The sequence below is a fragment of the Paralichthys olivaceus genome, chromosome 1 (assembly GCF_024713975.1).
Source record: "Paralichthys olivaceus isolate ysfri-2021 chromosome 1, ASM2471397v2, whole genome shotgun sequence".
Taxonomy (NCBI): domain Eukaryota; kingdom Metazoa; phylum Chordata; class Actinopteri; order Pleuronectiformes; family Paralichthyidae; genus Paralichthys; species Paralichthys olivaceus.
Window position 1 is genome coordinate 7102980 of NC_091093.1, and position 23243 is coordinate 7126222.

The 23243-nt window shown below is 41.3% G+C and overlaps 1 protein-coding gene across 2 annotated transcripts; it reads left to right on the forward strand.

Moving 5' to 3' along the window:
• Position 1: 1 nt before the first annotated feature.
• Positions 2–5632, forward strand: mrpl46 (mitochondrial ribosomal protein L46). 2 transcript variants are annotated; one of them, XM_020079797.2, is made up of 4 exons: positions 2–800; positions 2042–2243; positions 2571–2741; positions 5230–5632. In XM_020079797.2, the coding sequence occupies exons 1-4, from the start codon at positions 540–542 to the stop codon at positions 5475–5477; spliced, it is 882 nt and encodes a 293-aa protein (XP_019935356.1). In that variant the 5' UTR covers positions 2–539; the 3' UTR covers positions 5478–5632. The 2 variants fall into 2 exon arrangements, with proteins under 2 accessions (XP_019935356.1, XP_019935357.1); XM_020079798.2 differs by having other exon boundaries at positions 505–800; positions 5233–5632.
• The last annotated feature ends 17611 nt before the right edge of the window (positions 5633–23243 follow it).

A 23243-nucleotide genomic window follows, 5' to 3' on the forward strand; every position in this document is an offset into this window, starting at 1 on the left:
GACCGTGCCATTAAAAGATTTGTGTTTTGACAGGTGGTGAAGTAATAATAACCACGCTGCGTTACCACGAAAAATAGAAATTGTACTTGCAAAATTGATCTTAAAATATTATTTTAAGGCTATTAGATATTAAAATATACTTAAATAGCACGTAATCTTGTGTGGTTGGGTGTTTTGAAAGGTATTTAATTTCAACTTACCCCACATTTATCAGAATGGACTGTTCGCTTTTCTGCAAAGGATTGTGGGTAGGCAATAGGAAAATGCTGCTTTCAGGCTCTTTGCAAACCCTCGTAAATATGATAATTCCATTCGGAACACACTTAAAGGAGTCGTATGCAATTTATATTCTTCTAGGCCCAGGTGAATTACAAGATCATTATTTACAAATTATCGTGTTGATGTATTTTTATTAGTGTTTACATTCCTGTCTTGTGAGTTGAATACTTATGATGAAAGTCCCGCTTTCATAATGTTTTCAAAAGTAACCGCCAGGGTTACAGTTTTTTTTGCCTGTACTCTGAACGCAGCAGAAAAAGATGGCAGCGCCCTGTGCAGGGATGGCAGGTCGGCCTCTGGGGCAGTTTCTGTCCTGTTTCAGGAGGACGCTGGCAGTGAAGACGGGGCTTCGTCAGTTCTCCGGTTCTTCTATGTGTCGGGCAGCTTCACAGGCAAAGACTGTGGCGGAGAGAGCGACCTCCCCGTGGACCCTGATGGCGGCGGTGTGTCTGCAGAGGCTGCCCGTCATCTCAGCGGAGAGCAGCCCGGTGGAGCAGCGCTTCAGACGCATGTTGCAGCAGGTGAGGAGGCTCAGGTGAAAGGGGAGCAGGGAGCATGTAGAGGGAAACGACCTGATTCATTAGTTAGAGGTAGAAATGGCCTCATGCTTCCTGACACAGCATCACAGGGGGAATCTGTGAGCTGACAAGCTCCGCTGAGGTCACCTGGCAAGTGCTCTGCTCCACAGCTGAGGTAGAGATCGGGCAAAACGAGCAACTTGCCTGGGTCTCAGAAGCCCCAAGTTCACTCCCTGTCATTTCTGTGCAATTCGTTTACAGTGATTTTCTTCATCAATACATCTGACAGTTGTTTGATTATGGATCAAATGATCAGAGTATAAATCTCATACAGTTGTGAAAATGCCCATCTTAACACATTCAGATGTGTGTATATGAAAACAATCGTATCATTTCCCATGAATTTGATTTCAACCTACTAGTTTATTAATCAACTAATCATTCCAGCTCTACAGGACCATAGTATTACTTATGGCTATAATAATAATTAAAGGTTCAATGTGCAGAATTTAGTCACCTCACCCTCCTCTTCCAAACATAAAAAACCTGAGGTAGCTTCAGTTTGTCATGAAAACTCAAAAGGTGTTTAGTTTGTCCAGTTTGGACTAATGTAGAAAACACGACAGCCTCCGTAGAGAGGACTCCCTCCCGGTGTAAATATAAAGTATTTGAATATAAAGGGGCCATTCTAGGGTAAAGAAACCACGATTTGTAGAATTTAGATGAAACACACTATAGTGAGAACATTGCTAGGATTAATTTATATTCAATTTCTGCCAATAGATCGCTTTCATCTAAATCTTACACACTGAACCTTTAAAACAGGATTAACTTATTAAATGTCCTTTTATCACAATACATTTATTATAATTATATCCTGATGAAATAATTCAGAGTTTAAATACTTCGTTGGCCAAAGTTAATAATAAGACAAATAAGGTTCTGTCTCACAAGGTTGTGCATATGCTTTAAACTTGGAGGTGGAGTAATTTAGGATTCTCATGCTATTTGTTTTGCCACATTGTTCTGTGATACTGTCACTTTATGTTGCTGTAAACCAACACCCTCTGTTATTTTACATATTCTGACATCAGCGCTCTGATTTAAATGCTGAGCTATGATTTATGAGGGGGGATGAGGGGGTCAATGTCGGACATATTTCTCCACCACAGTAATCAGATGACACACAGCAAGAATAACTATCCTGCAGTTTGACATGACGACCTGCACTGACTTGCTTTCAGATGGAGCTGGAGAAAAGCCTGCTGTCGGACCACGAGCTGCGGCTGCTGGAGGACGCTGAGAGGATGAGTCGCAAGCAGTCGGACGACTATGACTCTGATGAAGAGGACGACGGCAGGGACCAGGATATCGTGTTAGCTCAGGACCTGGAAGACTCCTGGGAGCAGAAGCTGAACAACTTCCAGCCAGCACAGAGGGTCAGAGGTCAGTATGGAAACATGAATTCAATCTTTTCTAAAGATAAACCTGAATGTTCGCAAAATAAAAATATTTAAAAAAAATGGAGAAATGCACTCAATGAAATAGCCTGTTGTCTTCGCTCATATCATTAGTCAGAAACCAAACAGGAAAGAAAAATCTGATTATAGAAAGGCATCTGAGTTTGAACTAAATCAACAGTGAGAGAACACTTTTTTTTCAGCATTTCTGATTTGCATTTTTCCCCTCTGATGTTTGAAAAGTTTGTATAAAGTTTGCTCTCCAGTCTCAGCTGACAGAGAGGTAGCTGCTGACATTCTGTCTCTTGTTTAGCTGATGAAGATAAGGACCTGTCCTCTGTGCAGCGCTGTCTGGCCGACTCGCTGGTTCTTCTGGCTGAGCAGCAGGTCGGCGGCGGGAAGCTGTGGCTGCTGCCTCAGGCTCCGTGGCAGGAGGGAGAGACGCTGCGACAGACCGCTGAGAGAGCCCTCGCCTCCCTACCAGGTAACACGAACAAAATAAAATAACGCTTTTGATATTTTAATCTAACATTTAATATCTAAAGTTTTCAGTGTTTTCCTGTGGATTCTGTTAAATCACTGAATATAAAATGCTGAAACCATTTTATTTTCAGTTTGAAATGTTGCTCCCTAAAAACTACCATTGAATAACTAATAAATATGAAAAATTAAACATTGAATTCCTTTAGTCTTGTAAAGATTGTGGTCAGGGAGGACTATGTTATTTCAAAGATATAAAAAATCAGATAGCAAAATACATGTGTAGAATTCTCATATGATGATACTGTTATCTTTCACATACTGCTTCTGCTGTCATGATTTCTGGAAGCACTTTTTTTAATGCTACCACTAGGAGCAGAGGCAGAGAAATACTGAATTTTATTCTGTAGTGTGAGTCAAGCTTCAACAAGTCTGACAGCAGGAGCAGCTTCAGATCGTGGCAGCAGCAGCAGCTGTGACACCTCCAGTGGAACCCTCACTGCCACCACATCCACGCTAATACATTGTTTACATAGTCCTAAAATGTTTATGACTGTCGTCCATCGTACTGGAGAGTTTCCAAGCCCCTCAAAATGTGTGTGTGCAAATATGTGCAGGAAAGTTAAATAACTGGTAAATAGACTGCATGTAAAGTGTTACTGTAGTCTTAGGACCACTCAAAGCACTGTAGTGCAGTTGACATTCACCCATGTTGTTGGTGCAGTTGTCAGGAGCAATTTATGCTCAGTGTCTTGACCCTCCGATTAGTGCACTCAGTGTATTTTGACAGATGATTCAAACTTATCAGTGCGCAACTGTAAATGTCCACAGCATTGTAGGCCACTTGTGTAGGCTACACACGTTCAAGCTTCATAATAATCATGGAAAAGTCAGCAAGAGCAGACTACACTTTAAAATATTCCACCGATACAGCCCACCCCCTCCCATCGGCCCTCTCATCATAGCAGCTGCAGACCTTCTCTCACACCCTGTCATTTTGCACCTTGCAGCTAATGTAACTGTCGATGGTGCTGAATTTTATAGTCCTGGATCTGCAAACTGTTTTTCTGCTGGTCAGGGTCAGAAAATTGAAACTCTAAAGGGCAAAGCATTAATATAGATCCGCCTAATGCCATCATGCTTTAAACCCTGACAAGTAATCGCATTTTCAATGACAAGTAATCACAGTTGCCTGGTGTTACACTGCAGTCTTTAATAAAGACACAGGCCTGAGCCGTTTATGTCTTTCCTTTGCATTGCACTATAACAAACTGTGATATGAATCATATGGTTTATCACCAACACACTGAATTTGATTGACTCGAGTGGATTTTATAATAACATAGTTGTCTGATATTTTATTTTGATAACTTATTAACTTGGGTATGAAGATTGTGTCGGTCGCCGAACAGAACTCTGAAGTAATAATGCTATGTTTGGAAAAATAACATCAGTTCAGTGAACCATTCTTAAATAAAAAGCCACACATGTGAACAGAAAAAACGAAAATTCAGTTTTATTTTATGAAAAACATTGACTATAAAATCTCCAGGCAAACTAGGTAGGCTGAACACAAAGTTTTGAGGAGGACTCACTAACGAAGAGGAAAAATTCTGAAGTAGCTCTGGAGCTTTAACACAGACAAAGAGAACACTCCATTCCAAACATTCAGGTTTAGTAGAGACACTGTTCTAGTGATTTTAAATTTGAATCCTATGCTAAGGAATGAAGAGGTCACATTTATATTCATATGAAATCATCAATATGATCATATTCATCATGTTTTTTTTTCATTTTGTTTCTCCATCTGTGATTGGCTCTGCACCCAGAATGATAGAGCTGTAACTCAGGCTTCAAATAAATTAATCAGTTGCATCATAAGCTACTTTAAGGACGTTGAGGGTCAGAGGTCACAGCTTGCAAGGGATGAAATGGATCACATCCAGTGACCCATTACGATCCCTCATCCGAGATATTTAACATCTGCGACTGGAGAATTAAGCTTTTAAGCTCTTAAGCATTGAAATAAAATGCTAGTGACTGACTATCCAAAACTGTTTCACAACATTGCTCATCAACTTTTAATGTGACAACTCCATCAATCTCTTTCCATTAAGACTCTCCACTTGACATTAGCATGTGCCATTTGGTGCAGGGTTGTATTTGAAGTGTCTTACAGTAGCAGGAGGACTGAGCAGGGATTGAGTCTCTAACATGGCCGGCTGGTGCCTCACTTTGCATGTTGAGCCAACTGGGGCCGTGGGATTTAGATTACTGTACATGAGAGTATATTAAAATTTAATTGAGGAAAATGTGCAAATGGGAAACGGAGTATCAGGGTAATATAACACTTAATTACAGCAGTCAAACGCTCGTAATCCAGGGGAATACAAGTGCAGCATCACCTGATCTGTAAAGTTAAGGAGCGTTTGCACTTTAGTTCACCTTTTGTCTCCAGCTGCATGAACTCACAGCGTGTCCTCTGCCCACAGCAGCTGGTTTCAATGCAACCTTCCTCAGCAATGCCCCCTGCGGAGTGTACAAGTACAAACTGCCCAAAGCTGCTCGGACGGACAGTTCTGAGGGAACAAAGGTGTTCTTTTTCAAAGCCGTTCTGTCAGACATCGCTCCCGCCACAGCCATAAACCCCCCCATTATGTGGCTGAAGAAAAGTGAACTGCAGCGCTACCTGAAGCCAGCATACATGATGAAGGTCGAACGGTTCATCCTTGACCTGTGAAGCCTGAACTACTTACAAGGGACACTGACTTACAGAATACTATTTATGAGGCCCAGGAAGTATGTCTATCACGTATCTGTGGTCTTGTACCAAAAATGTTCTTTCAGTCAATAGGACACGTATGTTTAACTGTATAAATAAACTGTTTTTCCACATGTTTGCATCATAGATGTTTTTTTCCATTATTAACTGCAGTGTCACCTCAACATGCCCTCTCGTGCCTGACTAATCAGCCAATAGCAGGCTGCCAAGGGTGACAAATGAAACCTGTTTTACAGGAATTATTTAGTATTTATGCAAATGGTTCATTTTTAGGTCAAACCCTCAGTTCGGTTTTTCTGAAAAACAAACAAACATATGTAGGTAACACATTCAAGGCATAATAGTTGTCTCTCCAAATGATTCAGTTTTTTTCTTCTTTAACCCAGTCGCAGGAAATATCTTGAATACGCATTTGTCTTAAATTCCTCTTTATATTGAAAATGACAAGTTGGCTACAAATGTTATGATGAACTGTGCAGGACACTTACTGGCTCCAGATTCAGTTTAAGTGAAGGCAGTTTTGGGTGACATGATTGTAGTGGCGATTTAAAAACTCTTAAAAGTCACTTCAGTTGTGACTGAAGAACGACAGACCCAGATAAAAGTAGCTTGATTTTACAAAGCTTCTGAGTGGTATGTTTTATTATGAATGTTTTGACTCGTAAGTCAAAGTCTAGGACCATTATTATGGTAACCACACAGTCTTTCAAAATATTACACAAAACCAAAAATATCTTAACTCAAAATACGTTAACATTCACTGTTCCCTGATTACTCCATACATTAACTATTGTGTGTAAGTGAAACAAACACATCGAAATAAAATTGTCATATAAGGCTGTGAGCGTTGTCAAGGTCATCCAGAGTTGATGTGGTTATTGTGAAAAACTTTATTTAGTTACATACCCTCTGATGTTTAGACTTAGTTGAGTCAAATATTTACAAACTATGTACAAAACATATAAGTTACTCCCACACAGTATTGAGAATATGTTTAACTCAGGGGGAATAGGAAAAGCAAAAACAAATCAGCCTGTAGGGTAAGTTATTAGAATTAATACAATTAGAAACTAAAAACATGAAACTCACTTTGTATATTCAGTTTATAACACTTTTAAACAAACACAAAACTGAGATGTAATTATTTTAATTGTCTGTTTCCATCATGACTAACTAACCTTAAAGGGTAGCCTATTAAATTAATTCTGTAAAGGGTTGGTGTAATAAGCCACACGGCCTATAACTTTTTTGTTCTACATATATATATATATATATATATATATATTTGTTTTGCTCTATTTATTTTTGTTCCCTATTGCTTTGTTTTGTACCAAATTTCATTTGGAAATTGAATATCCACAATGAAAGTGAGGGTTTATAAATACTGGCTCTGCTCAGTCATCAGCCAGACCTCTCTGAGCATCAGAAATGTTTCCAGGAAGAACAGATTCGTCTGGTTCAAATAAATATCACATTACCTTAATGAAGCACTTATTCTACTCGCACGTGTTTTTGTTGTAAAGAACTGCAGCATAACGCATGTTCTCAGTGCACAGTGTGTGGGCAGACCTGCCGGTGGTAGAACAGTAGATGGCAGTATTAGCACACCAGCAGCAGATGAACACGGTTGGAGGCTGTATAATTACGTGTGTAACCTCAAGAGGGGGACTGCAGAAAGAGCTTCTCTGATCAACTTGGCTTCCTCCTACTCATACTGAAAATATCCATCATAGCAGGCTAATGTTCCTTCGGAATAGCTACGATAATTTGTCTTAGGTGAGAGCGTTCTGATGTTCCCGACCCATTCTGTGCCTGCTATCAGCCTGTTCTTTCTATTTGTGGCTACTGGGACAAGGAGTTATTAATGATGTAGACATTGGCATTAGATCTTTATTTTCAGGGATTGGTGAAAGCCTGTGGGCCGAGCTGTTTGTGAGATTGGCAGAGTGCGACGCAGCCATGCTTTGTCAGATGAGATGGGAGATGTGAAGGTCAGGGCTAGCTGATTAAAGCCGTTTCTAAAGAGTTAAGGTGTTGAAAATGGCATCCTGCTGCCGTCAGTCAAGTCCTGGTACCTGACGTCAAAGGGTATAATCACTGGTACAGAAAAAGCAACAGTGTGATGAAAGTGTTCATATCAGCGCTGAAACCATCCTCATGATGAGACTCAGTGACGCTCAGTCTGGAGCGAGACACCTGAAGCTCCATCTGTTCCTCATGTTGCTCATGTTGGATTTAACATTAGATGCAGGATGGATAAATATTAAAGGGCCACTCTACCAGTTCTGGATGTCAAAGTCAACAGTCTTAAGAGATACTTTATTGATCCCTCAAGGGGAAATTCTTTTTACGCTCATTTTTAGACATGCAGTTTTTAACCCTGAAATACAATCCAACACACAAAGGGCTCATAGACATGCAAATGTGGAGAGAGATGGTGGAGTGATGGGCAGCCCCAGAGAAGCGCCCTGCGAGCAAGTGGGGGGTTTGGTGCCTTGCTCAAGAGCATCTCATCAGTGCCCAGGAGCTGAACTGGCTACCTCTCCAGCTACCAGTCCTTCTTCCTTTTTGGGAGGCGCTACTTAGCCTCAGTGTCTCTGGATGACCTTTTTCAAATCTCAGAAAATAGCCACTAATGTCTTACGGGGTAAGTAAAAGACCTTATTTAGGTGCATTATGGGAGATGTAGGCCAGGAAATCCCAGCATCTCTGGCTTTGATTTAAATGTCCTTAAAAAATCTGTCTCTCGTCAGTCCCTGAACATTAGGGAAGTGCAACACTGAGTCTCAGGAGCCCTCTTTAAAGGGGCAGTGCACAGATATAACACATGATGTTTAGTTTACTCGTCAGCAGGATACCACTCAGCCTATGAACACAGTCTTCCATGTCTCTGGAGAAGCTTTGTCACTTCTCAGAAAATAATCATGATGACTAACTCAGTGGGGTGAAAATAATACATAACATTGAGCTGCATTATGGGAAGTGTAGAGCTGAGAGTTAGAAGAAAAAAAATCTCCACAGCTGATTCAGTTTTGTCCATATTTTTTAAAAAAACCTGCCTCTTTGAAGTCTTTGACATTACAAAACAATATTGAACTAGTGGATGCTGAGAAGTTTCAAAACCACCAGACCCTACATTTCCCTTAATGCATCTTTTGTTTGACTATTCCTGAAAGCTGAACGTTTTCATAGCTGAAATGTCTTTGTTACATCATTTATATTTGATCCGGTTTCTGGTTTCAATAAATTGCACTTAAGTGAAAGGACTAAAGACTTTTGTATGATTATACATACGTATGTCCTGTTGTCATCAGCTACGTGGACTGCATCTACCTATACTTGACATTGATTGGTTTTTAAACGGGCTTTTATATTTGACTTAGTAAAGTAAAATACTTTACTATTGTAAACTTTTTAAAATAAAAATTATTGATAAAGTACTCTTTCCATTTGAATGGAAAAAAATAATGAAACCAAATCAATAACTTATTTTGTTGCCTCTGTAATATTATTGTGGTTTTACTACCAGCACGAAAGTCCTGTTGGTAAACAAAAGAGTCCAAGTGATCCTGTGAGCCACTTACGCTTCTTTTTCTTCACACTGCAAACAAACGGAACCATGGTTCAGTTCGATCTGCACTGAGACCACCTCTGTTGGTCAGACTAAAGTTTGGTCTGTTGGTGGTCTGAGGCCCCTTTCACACCTGTTAGTTTTGTTCGGACTAAACTGAAAGGTCAGAAGGTCCAGACAAATGAGGTAGAAGTGAAAGTGCTCTTAAATACATTTGTCTCTCAACAATAATTTCATATCGTTTTTTTATCTAGTCTCCATGCCCAATCTTAGCGAACCTTGATGACATCACTATGACATCACTGTGGTCACTGTTTGGAATATCCCTTTGGTGTCACAGAAAACGGTGAAGCTTACTTTATGCTTTAACTTCATCATGGATAGTATTCCTCATGATGAGTACCCTGAAATGTGTCTGAAATCAGTGGAGAAATTAATTTATTTTGTAGAATAGTGAATGTACTTTGTGTTGTGTGTTTGCAGTTAGCCCACCATTTTTTATTATTATGAGGATGTTTTCCCCTTTGTAAGATCAGCAAACACCATCTGTCATAAAGATACAGAAACACCAGTGCACCTGGACAGGTCATGACAGTAAGAGGTAGAAGATCTCGACTTCACTCCACTAAAGTATCTCAGCTGTTCTTCCTGCCATGGGCTGGTCCACAGTCTACCTCTTCCTCCAATTAGAAAACACATGATAGCACCAGGATAACAAATGTCAAAGGAAAGGTCTCGCAGTTTTTTGCCACTGGAAAAGGGTAACAGAGAGACGGTAAATGCCGTGCTGCTTGGAGGTGGCTGATGGCCTCTTTTCAAGTCGTGCTGCAGGATGTTACCTCCACTGCCACACTGTCACACTCACACTGGCCCCGTTGTTGCTGGGGATTTCAAACTGATTTTAAAGCAGCCTCTGAAAATTTTTAACCTTATTCTTGTGATCCTTTGAAGTTCAATGCACTGAGTGAGGCAGTGCCAGGCTGAGGGGCTCAGCTCCATTGGGGTGACCTGTGCTAATAATAGCACTCTCACTTGTGGCACTGTCAGGCTCTATCAGGGGTAAAGGCATCCTCCAAGTGGTACATCGCATCTCCTGTCTGTGGATGCAACATCATGTTCATTTATTGCATAATAATTAATATACAAACATCTATGAAAATATACTGGCAGAGTAAATATGGAGACTTTTAGTTGTGTAGTGAGCAACAGAGCACACAGTCAAACTTCTCCACTCTGACCTGTCAGCATCGTCTGCTTCTAAACAGAGCCCGGCTCCAGAAGACAGCAGCCATCTGTAGAAAACACAGCAGCTCTGTTACAACTCAAACTTGACTGATTGAGAATGAAGGACTGCTCCATATCTCCACTCACATAAAAAATACAGCAACCCCCTCTCTGTCTCTCTAAAGTGTGTTTACACACTGCAGCTTTTTTATTTCTTCATTTTTTATTTTATGCAAATCTCTTCTGACTGTGGGTGGGACGTGAGCAGGCCGGTCGTTCACAGCAGCTTACCACCACATTTGATAACTATGCTTATTAAGTCTCTTTATGTGAGACACAATAAAGCACAGGAACATGCAGGTAAAGGATTGAGCAAGGCTCCTGGATCCCAACAGAGCCGGACCACCTTAAGCGCCTTAACCACCACCCTCCTTAGTTCCACTCTCCCAGCATGCAATGCTACCAGCACTGCGCTATATTTCTTACCCTTAATCATTCAGTGACAAGTCAGCTAAGCACGCACACTTTCAGCCCCATCTTGCTTTGGCTTTATACAGCTGCACACGCTGATACAGACATCTGCTGTGGAAGATTTTGCCTTTTTGCTAACTGTGTTTCAAGTGATTCACTCCCCAGTTCTCTTACTACCTGAGCTTCTAACAACAGATTTAATTAGATTCAATTGAACTGTAACTACTCACAGAGACCAGGACAAAGTAATGCAGTGTCTCACTGTAACAGTTTTAAAATATGTAGCAAACAATGCAAAGATTATAAGTCAAACAGTAGAGTGCACGGCCCAACAGTCCCCTTATGAATCTAAACATTCAAATTCAGCCTGGCCTAAGACTGGCCTAGCCTAGTGTGTAACTCGGCTCACTTCCCCCGCTTCATTTCCAAAACATAGGCTCTTCCAGCCTGACTTTTTTCGTCAATCATATAGAAAAAGCCACTTTTCTCCCCTATTGTCTCATTTGCTGTTGTAGGTCATATAGATGCACCATGATTAAAATAAGACTGTTTCATAACCAGTTAAAAACATATTGCTATGAGGACGTTTTGTTGTGGAGGCTGCTGTCAGCTCTGGGCCTGGACAAGGAGAACAAAAAACATGCTGCTCGCAGGATGATGGAGGAGGCTGAACAAGCCTCCTGCTGGATATGGACGCAAGAGAGGAGGAAAGCTGGAAGCAGATGGGCATGGATTCGGCCACCACTGCCGATCCACCAACCGGAGATTGTCTTGGACACCATTAATGTCACGACAAAATATGTTTGTAACTCGTGTGAATTGCTTAACATGACAATATGTATGCGATAAAACACATTTTGACAAATATATATATATATATATATATATTTACACTCAACAGCCACTTTATTAGGCACACCTGTTAAATTGCTTGTTAACACAAATAGCTACTCAGCCAATCAATGCATTTATTTATTTATTTATTTTTGGAGATACTTTATTAATCCCTCAAGGGCAAATTCTTCTTTTTGGAGAGAGATGGTGGAGTGATGGGCAGCCCCAGAGGAGCACCCTGCGAGCCCTTGCTCAAGGGCACCTCGGCAGTGCCCAGGAGGTGAACTGGCACCTCTCCAACTACCAGTCCACCTTCCATACTTTCAGTGGCAAAGCTAGCAGACGTAGCCACACGATGGGTCCCTGAATGCACCTTGTAAGAAGATATCAGCAGTTATGTTTTTTCTGTTGTTTTATTACATCTGGAGTATAGGTCGTCTGATACTTCAATTATATTGGATTCGGCTGCAACGCTGTTTACTTCTGAGACTCCAGAAGTGTTTTGTTGACTCAAACACTTCACCCACCCTTCCATCGGCTCATGGTGAGTAGATGATGAGTGAATTCACATTTTTTGAATGATCTATCCCTTAAAATGTCTCAGATAAGTGTAATCATGTCTTCAAATACAGAGTTAAAAAAGAAGAAATAGAACGTTTAAAAAACTTGACATGGATAACATGTTAGCAAAATGTTGCTTATGTACAAATCCAGTTGACACAAAGAAATAAAAGCATCCATTCTTCACAGATATGAAAGTCCAATATTCAGTTCTTTTTAAGCTTTAGTTTCCAAAAAGTCCTTAAAAAATATATATTTTATTATGTAGCACTATTTTCATGAGCTAGTTGCTAACTTTGTCTATCTGCTATTTAGTGATAAATGTATTTATATATTTTTTATATTGTTAAGTGCATTTTCTACAAATGGTTAGTTTTACTGCGGAATAATGTAAATGTGTAAATAATGTATTAATGTTAATTCATGAGGGATGATTTATTTGCAACAGAGTGAGTATACAGCAATACCATATTTTAATATTTTAAGCAGCACATTAAATCATTAAGCTAAATGATCATATTTCACTTTTGGTTGTCCCTGCTTTGTGTAAGTCCAGCTCCAATAAATGTGCATATATTATTGTGAGAGATCATGTGCGATGTTGTCGGGAGGAAACAGTTGGAGACGGCAGACGCTCCTCCTGCTTCCTCCTGTCCCTGTTTCCACTCTGGAGGAGGAAGCTTTAGTCGTCCACACCTCCGTCTATCCTTCCCTCTCGTCCTACTCCTTCCTATCCCTCCATCCAAAGTTGTGTTTTAGTCATTTGCATTACGAATACATAAAATGTTTTTGCGATGGTAAGCCCTGCATAATTACAGGCTAATCTGTTTAGTTTTATTTTGTAAATTACTGTAAGTGATATTATCAAGAGTTGGCAGAATTAAAATATTTCTTGTATTTTTCTTTCTCTGCATAAACCCAAACCTCCTCCCTCACACTAGCATTTGCGTACACACACACACACACACACATACACACACACACACACACACACACACACATACACACACACACACACACACACACACACACACACACACACACACACACACACACACACACACACACACTTACACACGCCCTGTTCATACTGTGTCTGGCAGGCAGACCTCCGGCCTGCAGGTCAAGTCCTCCTCCCCTGTTCTGACTGTCTGGATGCACCAGTTCCTTTGTATCACCCAGATCCTTCCTTACCCTGGGAGTTGTCACTCCAATACCAGACTGTAGAGTGGGGGTTGGGGGCGGATGGATGGATGACAAATGTAGTGCTAGGGTTGGAGGTGGGGTGACGAAGAAGAGAGTGTGAAGGGACAGCAGGAGTGTTAAGGTCACGTCTAACTGTGCAGTAAGATGGCATCATGTCAGGACGGACAGCCCCTCCGCTGACCCCGACTCCCTCCATCACTGTCACCCACTCACAACACCCCTCCTCCTCTCCTTCTAGCCTGAAGGCCATCTGATTGGCTGCTGTGGGTAACAGTTCACCACCAGCCACCAGCTGGGATGGCACGTCATCACTCCTCCAGGTCACAGGTAGCATATGGAAGGAAGGCTGGAACAAGTACACTGGTTCAACCTGTATAATGTTTAAAGAGAGCAGGCAGAGGTGTTTGATTTCAGTGTGATCAAAGAGCAACAAATGTGAAACAACTGGCAACACAGAAGCAAATGAAGCTAAATCAAGTCAGCTAGATATTTAACAGGAAACTTCCCACATGCTGTACAGTCACATGCAGTATGTTCATTGATACAGGTGAAATTTTTTGGCAGTGGCCTGTGAAAGGGCGAGTCCCCTTGCAAAGACCTTTCTGATGACTATCAATGGTCCCTTGGGGATTTCTGAGCAGCTACTCTCTGGCAGCAGCTCCTGTCTCAGCTCCCCCGGGATCGGCAGGACAACATCTGCTACAGCAGGACCAAACATCTGGCAGAATGGTAGGAAAGTCAAAGTCTTGTCCAGAAGGGTGTTGGGAGAGAGAGTGGCACTGAGGATCATGTTCGACGGGACTATCATCATTAACAGAAACTGCAAAGAGAAAGGCACACTTCACTACACCAGAGTCATCTATATCTTTCTGTCAAAGTGCTGCAGAACATTCCTGCGATGATAAAAGATACAGAGCTTTTGATGGGAAGGCCTCAGGGACAACAGGATGTTAGACTGTGTTGCATACAGTATGCATGGTGGCAGCCGGTGCAGAAGGCCCATTTTTTAAGTGTCAAACTGCTGAACCCCTAATGTAGTTTAGCTTCTTCCCCAAGACAAAGCAGCAAGAAAATGAAGTTTCCATTTATAGTTTCTATAAGGTGTCATTTGTGTTGATTAATAAATGAGCGTAAATATTTATAATGCATTTGATAATTGAAAGAAACAGTCACTGGGTAAAAGTCAAAATTTGCCATAGTCTGTCTGTAAAGTTGGACGACATGACTGCTGGTGTCCTGATTGTCCCCTGGTGGTTGGCTGCAGTATAGGTCATATATCCGGCCTCTTACTAGGGCGGCTGTGGCTGAGGGGTAGAGCGGTCGTCCTCCAACCAGAAGGTCGACAGCTCAATCCCAGTCTTCTCAATCTGCATGCTGAAGTGTCCTTGGGCAAGATGCTCAGTTCCGCTCCTCACAGAAAAAGCGCTGCCCATAGATGCACTGTTTGAATGGGTGAATGGCAAAAAACTGTACTGTAAAGCACTTTGAGTGGTCATCAAGACAAGAAAAGCTCTATATAAATACAGACCAGACCTTTTATGACTGCTGCATCTTAATAGTTACAAACTTTCCCCTAAATAAGTTGTGACTTGTCAATTAATCGGCATTTCAATGAGAGATTGGTGGTCTGTGATGTTTAAAGAATTCTCTGATTGTTGTCTCCCTTCCTCCACTGTTGGCACTCCTCCACACTAACTTTGCTGCTTCTAGCATTAGAAGTAAGCGGGTGTAGCTTTAGATGGTCATGCGTAGTGCTGATATTGTTGATGTTGTTGGCAATCTTACGTATATTGTTGGATTTATCTGCTCTGGTAAAGTATTTCCACGCTGTTGATCTTGGTCTCGAATCTGGTCATACGGCCATGCTTCTCTCCTGCTGCATGTGGGCTGATTTAGTCCCCACAATGCAGTGTTAAAGTCACAGATAACTATGACTTATCAACTGCTTGTCAAAAATGCTATTTTTTCTTGACAAAAAGATGCCAAATATAAGGTGGCTGAGGAAAACAAATGCACCATTTTTGTGTCATGCAAATACTCAAACAAGGGGCAAATTAAAAAAGAGCTTTATCAATGCAGCAACACATACACCCCACAAAGATATTGTGCTGAAAATTCAGAAAGAACAAGCAAACACCACTAGAAAGTAGATATAATTATAATAATGTCTAATGCATGTTTCCATAACTACTCTTTGATCGATGAGAACATCAGAAAACATATAAGAATGTCAGATTCATTTTCTTCCTGCCTGAGGTGATGTCCAACCCACACTCCAAAACCACAAAATCTTAGTAAGTTAATTAGCCGGGTTCCATTTTGTAAGTATGATTGCAACTCATTACAAAGTAAAATGAAGAGCCTTTCTGAAAAGCTGCTGCGCATTTCTTTATTCTCGGCAGCAATAAACACAACAACAACAAAAACTTGAGTGATCCTGGAGGAACTGGTAAGTTGGAGTCAGCTCAGCAGAACTTTAAATGCTCGAAGTGAGGCAACACCTCACACAAGACATCTGCCAGCAAAAACAGGGTTCCTACAAAAGAGATCAACTCCAGGCATTTACTCTGACTTTGATAACCATCTCAGATCCACTCCCTGGTGATGTCAGTGTCTTGTAACTTTCATCACATCATACACTATGCATTATCATAGCAAGTCAATGCTTTTCCAGCCATTTTTATTTCATTTGCCCTTGTCAGTACTTACCCCTCTTCACTCTGATGGAGAAGTTCCACAGGAGGTTGCTGAGCATACATTCTTAACAGAATCCCTTTTCAAATTAAATTTAAATGACCCCCTCAGCTCATAAGCAGAGGCTCTCCTGACAACTTAATTCATAATTCAGTGCTGAGCCAGGGCCTTCAGGGCCATAATGACGGCCTAAATGGAGAAGAGATGCTTCTAAATGGGCTGTTTGTTTGCACCTAAACCTCTTTACAGGCTGCAAGTCCACAGCTCAGCACTGTGGTGGGGGTGAGGAGGAGACGGGCTGGTGTTGAGGAGGAGGTGGAGGGCTAAAGGCAATTTGCTGATCAGCTTCTTTGCTGTCTCTGGCCGCTGCAGGCTCCTTGACCACGCTGAGGTTTGAGGAGGATTGCCGTGTTTTAAAGTGCATCTCCACTTGTAAGTTATGAGCCAGTTAATGGCTGCAGTTTTATTTGTATGTCCGTGGAAGGGTTGAAACACTCTCATGACATATTTATGTGAAGAACAAGGTGGAATGAATGGTGGAACAGTAAAGCCACCATACAAGGCCCACTGTTACAAGAAGTAGATAATGTTGGGGAGGCAGCTGAGCAAAACGTGACAAATCCATGAGGAGAAGAAGGATGTGGAAGACCGTTCTGAGGAGGGGGTGATGGTGAAAGATGAGGAGGGAAATAATGTAGAAGAGGAGAGTATGGTTTAAAGTAGTGGAGGAGAATGCAGATGCATATATGCAAACAATAGAGGAAGAGAAAACTACAGGCAAGTTGGAAAGCACATGTATATTTATATAAAAATCAACCCTTGTGTGATTGCCTCGCAGGTGTACACTGAAAATGTACAAGAGAAAACTAGGATTCCACATGCATTCTAGATGAGTAAAATGTAGCCTTCATTAAATTATTATTAAGCAAAGCATCAATACACGATGTGTTTGATGCTGCGAGGTAAGAACTCTGAAACTGAGCTAACATGAATTAAAAGGTCTACAAATGAACTGTGTCTCAATCAAGAATCCTATTACAACAGCAGCTGTAAATTCGATCACTACATAATCTGACAAAGAGCTGAATTTTGAAGCAAAGAGAAATGCTATTTGCATCCCATCAGGAATCATAATGTCCGCCTGACGTTTGTTTGTTTGTTTGTTTGTTTGGGGGTGAGCAGTAATTGTGTGTTTTGTTTTGTTCTCAGGATGGAATATGAATGTGGCTCTGCTGCCCGTCTATGGTCAGATAAGCTGCTGGTCGTATAAACCAGGAAAACTGAGAGGCTTCATGATGAATCTATTAAGAGAACTAAATCTGGTGCTTCCACTTACCAATACATAGACCACCACCATTCTTGAACTGGTGAAACCTTGAAAGGCAAATAAGACTTATATTAATGTTATTTACCCTGGGCTGCATGGAGCTAAGTGGTTAGGACTGTTAAATCACAGCAAGGACGTTCTTAGTTTGAATCCTGGTTCAGTCAGGGTCTTTGTGTGTGGAGTTTAAATGTAATCCCTGTGTCTGTTTAGGTTTTCTTCGGCTTCTTCTCACAGTCCGAAGACATGCAGATTCAGGTGAGGTTATTTGGAGACTCTAATGTGACCATAGTGAAAGGATGTGTGTCTCAATAGCTGACTGAACATTGAAGATATTCAGTTCTCCAGAGGGGGCTGTATGTGTGAACAAAAATGTGAGAGCCTGCAAACCTTCTCCAGCCAGTCCCTGGTATAATGTCTGCAGAAACTATGGAGGAGCCGATGTGAGATCACAACAAGAGATCCTCTGCAGGATTCACTGTGAGTGAATGGGTGGGTTGATGATGCTCCTAACAGAGATACACAAACAAGACAACAATGAAGATGTGAAGCGAGTTTATGGTGAAGAGGGCAGACGCCGTTGTCAATGTACTGTAAGCAAACACAAATGATCTCCTCAACAGAATGAATATTTTACATCCTGCCTCTGCCTGCTGCTCCAACCCTCACCCAAACGCCTTTAGAGAAAGTCTGAACCCAATTCTCCAGACATCCTCTCTAGGTCATGTCTGAAAATGGCTTGTTAGCTGTGTCTCAATTCAGGGGCCGCCTCCTTCAGAGGATGTGGTCTACGAGGCCCATGGAGGTGGCCTTCATGGCTACATAGACGGACAAAGGCGGAACCGAAATGCGATTTTCTGTGATTTGCATCATTAGCATGTCCCGCCCTTACCACGGTCATAACACCCCTTGGTTTTGTAGTATGTGTTCCATTAGCTGTTGGTTGAGTTGAAGAATGATGCTCACATTTAAAAGTGTGAGCTTTGGATGTTTTGGTCTCATTGCTTGCTGCAGTTTGGGACCAAAGCCCAATGAATCCTGGGCCGCCATTCCTCCAAGATGAAATAACACGTTTGTTGGCCACTGTCTAGATGCACCACTGTGACACAGCCGCTCTTCTAATTCTGCCTCTGGAAGCGGGCTCAGAATGTCGGCCCTGCAGAATGTGTCCAGGATGTACCCCACCTCCAGCCCAACATCAGCTGGGATTGACTCCAGCTCCCCCACGGCCCTCTAGATAACGTATGATGCACAGTCCATGGAGGTTTTATATTTGTAAAACCTTTTTAGCGCCTAGTAGCTGATTTTAATTTGTGTGGCATCATACCAATGCAAAGTCTAAATGCTACACAACATGGAAGCAAACTCTGAATATAGAAAACCTTTTCACTTATGCACCAGCTATTTTCATTCATGTGAGGGTGCCAATGTTGAGTCCAGTACATCTCTGGGCTTAAGATCGGTCAGGCAACAGCACTAACTAAAAGTTGAAATTAATATTAATCCCTTATTTCCATGCACAGTGGGAGACGAGGGATTTGAGAAGTTGTTGAAAATAATTGAGCTTTCTGTTAAAAACCCTTCCTCCTCACCCCATTTTTTCGGAAGACGGCTCAAAAATAAATTTCCTCCCCACCACTGTTTCTGATCTGTGGTGACCATCAACTAGTGCTCAGAATAAAAGCCAGCAAAGAGCTTACTTTCCTGAAGGACACACAGGCAAGGTTGTTGCCCAACTCTTAACTGAGGCGCTGGCTTCCTGGGGACTGAGTCAAGACAGACAAGTCTGCATTACAACTGACAGTAGGACAAATGCACTGAAGGCCATTTAACTTAACAACTGGACCCGACTGCAGAGCTTCAGGCAGCGGCTGCACTCAGCAGTGATCTTCTGTCTCACTGCTTCATTGCCTCATTGCCAAATGTAGAGGAGCAATAAAAATGGCAATAAAATTAGAAAGGATGTATTAGTGCAAAAAAGACAATGCAGTGTTTAAAAGCTATATACAAGGCAAGTGGTATTTGATTTAATGTTATATCATCTCTTCAATGTTTATTTTAGTTATTACGGCTTTATGTTCTTATACATCTTGACTTTTGTCTTCGAAGAGCAGATGAATACAAGAGGATGAAATGAGCTCTTGATGTCTGGAAAAATAAATTATGTCTTTTCAAGGTGATCTCTCTTGAAAAAGGAGATCAGATCGCTGCACAGAAAGAACATCTCATATCTCTACTCAAAGCTGGTGGCAGAGTCTTCTACCAAGAGGGCTGCTCATCAAAAGACGACGCTGAAGCAGCACAAGGTCACCTCACTCTGACAAGAAGACCAGGCACTTGATGTGTTCGAGTCTGTGGTGGAGGCCTGAAACTGCTGGAGTTTACCGTTTCATTCTCTGCTGAGTCATGCTGAAGTGCGTCCAACATCAACATATAACATCCATCTGTTCACAACACACATTCTGAAGAGAACAGTGACAATACGCATCTGACAAATAACACAAAGACATCAGTGTCCATGTAGCCAAGAGAAAGGACAACCCATTCGGCGTTGCAGCATTAGTTGATCCACGGGTGAAGACACAATTTATCAAACCAGATACAGCTGAGGCCGCCAAAATAAAAGCAGCCACTGAAAATGCGGAGGCAAAGCGAAGCCTTTTTACCCCAGTGTTCAGTTGGGGCGGGGGAGACCGAAGAACGAGGGGCCGCTGCAGCTAAAGATTAAATCACTGCACAGTTTCTGTGTGAAAACACTGCTGGACCTCAGGAAGTGGTGACACACAGACAACTGGAGGAAGACAGCTGAAAAATAAGCTTCAAAGATATGAGGCTGACAAAAGGCAAAGAATGTGGTTCAGATTTGACTTCTTGGTATTTTATGATGCGCTCTTTTTGGACATATGCAGTAAAAAATTCTAGTCCGGTAAACAAAACATACTGAGCCACTGGTTGATAACAACCAGAGTTCTGATGATGAGAGAACGGCAGATTTGTAATGTTCTCTTACCAAAATAAACACGGATGGCAACCACCAACCTGTAATGTTTCTATTGTACATAGAGAAACGTGCTGAAAAGACCAACAAGGGAAAAAAATACTTTGGATGAAATCCTGGATGTGTAGGCGCTGGCATCTGCGCCTGCATAACCTACAGGAGGAAGAGGAGGTGAGCACTTGCAGATGTTTACCAGGCAGCACACATTATCAATATTTATTAATATATTGACCACTATACAGCAATATCCCCGCTTATTTGTTCCCAGAATTTTCAATGAAATTGGAAACAGATCAATCAAATACAAAGCTCTGTCTGATTGGAATAATGTTTCTTTTTTTGAGATACATAACCTCTTTCTATCGCTTCAAAGACATCCTATCTGTGCTTTGATTTACTTTTAATGCCTGTCCTGTAGCTGAGGTCTTGGGGTGTGGGTGGTAGAGGGTGAGCGAGTGGTCTGTATTTGTGTATTCGTATGCAATGCTGAGCTTTATGTTTGAATGTGTTGTTCATTTTTTTGTCGTTGTGTTTAGAGGAAACCCATCCATATTTTTTCTCGACTATCTTTTATGACTCAAAGAGACAAGAAAACAAAGGTTGGGATGCAGGTTCACTAAACAGGTGAAGACTCAAGTGGCCAAGTTGGTCCAGAGGCACCTGCAGCGCCTCCGGCCCGAGCCTCAGCCAAATAAATCAAAGCTCCACGGAATCAAAGCCCCGGAATCAGCTGGGTCAGGTCAGCTGGGTCAACCCTTGTAAATTCCTTCTTTTAGTCGCCCTTTTGTTATTCTGTAGTTAATGCTCAAAGATGTGTTGCTTGTAAAAACAGTAGAAACCACTGGACAGACTGCTCCATGTTTAGAGGTAAGCCCTCTGAAAAAAGCATGCAACTCCATCAATTTTCATTTGGAACACATCACAACACCACACCGTTTGATACTGCTTTTTTAAAGCTAATGTACTGACATGATTCTTGCTGTTCTGAGTTTGTACCCTCATGGTTGAATGCACTTCTTTTAAGTCTCTTTGGTTAAAAACGTCAGATAAATGATATGTAATGTAATGTAATTAAATTTGGGAGCGAGATCCCTCATTTCTCCAGTGGAGCTGCTCAGTGGCACGTGGTGTAACACTGCGGTCATACTGAGCAGTGCCCCAGTGTGAATGTGTGTATATGACTGTGTGGGTGTAAGGCAGAATACTGCTGACATGGAGATTGCGCCTGTTTGTGGCTCCATCACACACTCTCATTTGTAATGCATCTGACACACATTTGCCACTCACATGAAACACACACACACACTGTATGTCAGGGAGGCAGGCGGTCTCCAGTACACACAGACTTGGCATTGTGTCCATGTAACTTGTACTAACATGCTAAGAAAAAACATCATTACCTTGTTTCAGTGTGTTGTGTGTGTGTTGGGGGGGTGTCCATGTATAACACATGTTGTGGGGACCGACATCTGTTTGCACAGTCTCATTACACATTATGGGGACTTGTCTTCCTAATGGAACAAAAACCAAGTCGTCATAAATCATTACATTTTAAGATGAAGACATGTTCTAAACTTATGCAAAGGTTAGGTTGAGGTTGAGAGTCTGGTTATGGTTTGGGTTGGGCAATTAGTAACTATTGTTAAGGTTAGAGTAAGTCCCCAAGTGTAATATCCTCTAAATTCATGGAGAAACAACTGTATGTGTGTGTTGGTGTGTTCATTATATTTCACTGACAAGAAACAAGCCGTAGAAGTTGTATTTATTCCTTCGTGTGGCCACTTAATATGGTAATAGTCAATTTTCCGAGTCAGTGTTGATGTCACACACACTGAGATGTAATAGATGTGATTGTAAAAGGTTAGTAGGTTTTCAGTTAACCAGGTAAAGGTCTTTCTTGATTAAAGGAGAAAATACTCATGCCTTTTTTGGGCACTCAGCTTTTATTTCCAGTTTCCTTCTTATTTTTCATCAAGTTCTGTTTTTTTGCCCGTTAGTAATAAGCTCTGTGCTTTCTGATCTGCTCCTTTTTGCTGTGTTAATTTGCTGCTCCTGTCATTTGCCAGCAATAAAAACTCATCACGCTTTATAAAGGGCAACTTAATACGACACTTCAGATTAAGAATAACTCCCTTCAGATGTTTAAAAAAATGCATTCATAGCCCCAAAATAAAACCCAAAGCAACAGAGGGGTGAGTATGACTGACAAAATGAATGCTGTGGGAATTAGGTTTCCCTCTTTGTATTTCCTGTCCTTTATTTGGAACCAGACTTAATTTAGTGTTGAGGCCTTCAACCCAGACTACTATGGTTTAAGATTTGGACTTAAATTGAATAATTTGAGTTTCAAAAGTCACTGAAACAAAATTGTATTAAAACTAAGTATATTCAGAAGTACTTAATGATGAAAATACATTTGAATGTATGTATTATGTGCCATGTGTAAGTGAAATTAATAACTTGTAAAAGCTGACTCAGACTTGCGATTGGTCGAGCACGTGTATAAGTGCTACCTTATAACTGTGGCTCCACTGCACAGATTCTGGATCCTAATGACATCATCAGCACAACATGCAGCGCTCATCACGGCGGATACTTTGGCTTCATCTTTAACAGTTGGAGGAGGTGTGTCATCCATATTTATCTTCAGTTCATGGTAAAGCACTTAAAAGGTATTTTCAAAAAGTTAAATAAGAACAACTTAACTATGTAGAGAGTTTTTGTAAATTGTTGTTTTGGCCTTTAGATAAAAGAGCTGACGTAGCAGTCTCAGCCTAATCTAATCTATACAATTACAGAGTCTCAAAGGCCCCAATACCAGAAGCATTAGTCAGCAATGCA

Coding starts and splice junctions, on each gene's coding strand:
- mrpl46 (XM_020079797.2), top strand. CDS start 540: ATGGCAGCGCCCTGTGCAGGGATGGCAGGTCGGCCTCTGGGGCAGTTT. Junction 2,244..2,570: donor GCCAGCACAGAGGGTCAGAG/GTCAGTATGGAA, acceptor TCTCTTGTTTAG/CTGATGAAGATAAGGACCTG. Junction 2,742..5,229: donor AGCCCTCGCCTCCCTACCAG/GTAACACGAACA, acceptor CTCTGCCCACAG/CAGCTGGTTTCAATGCAACC.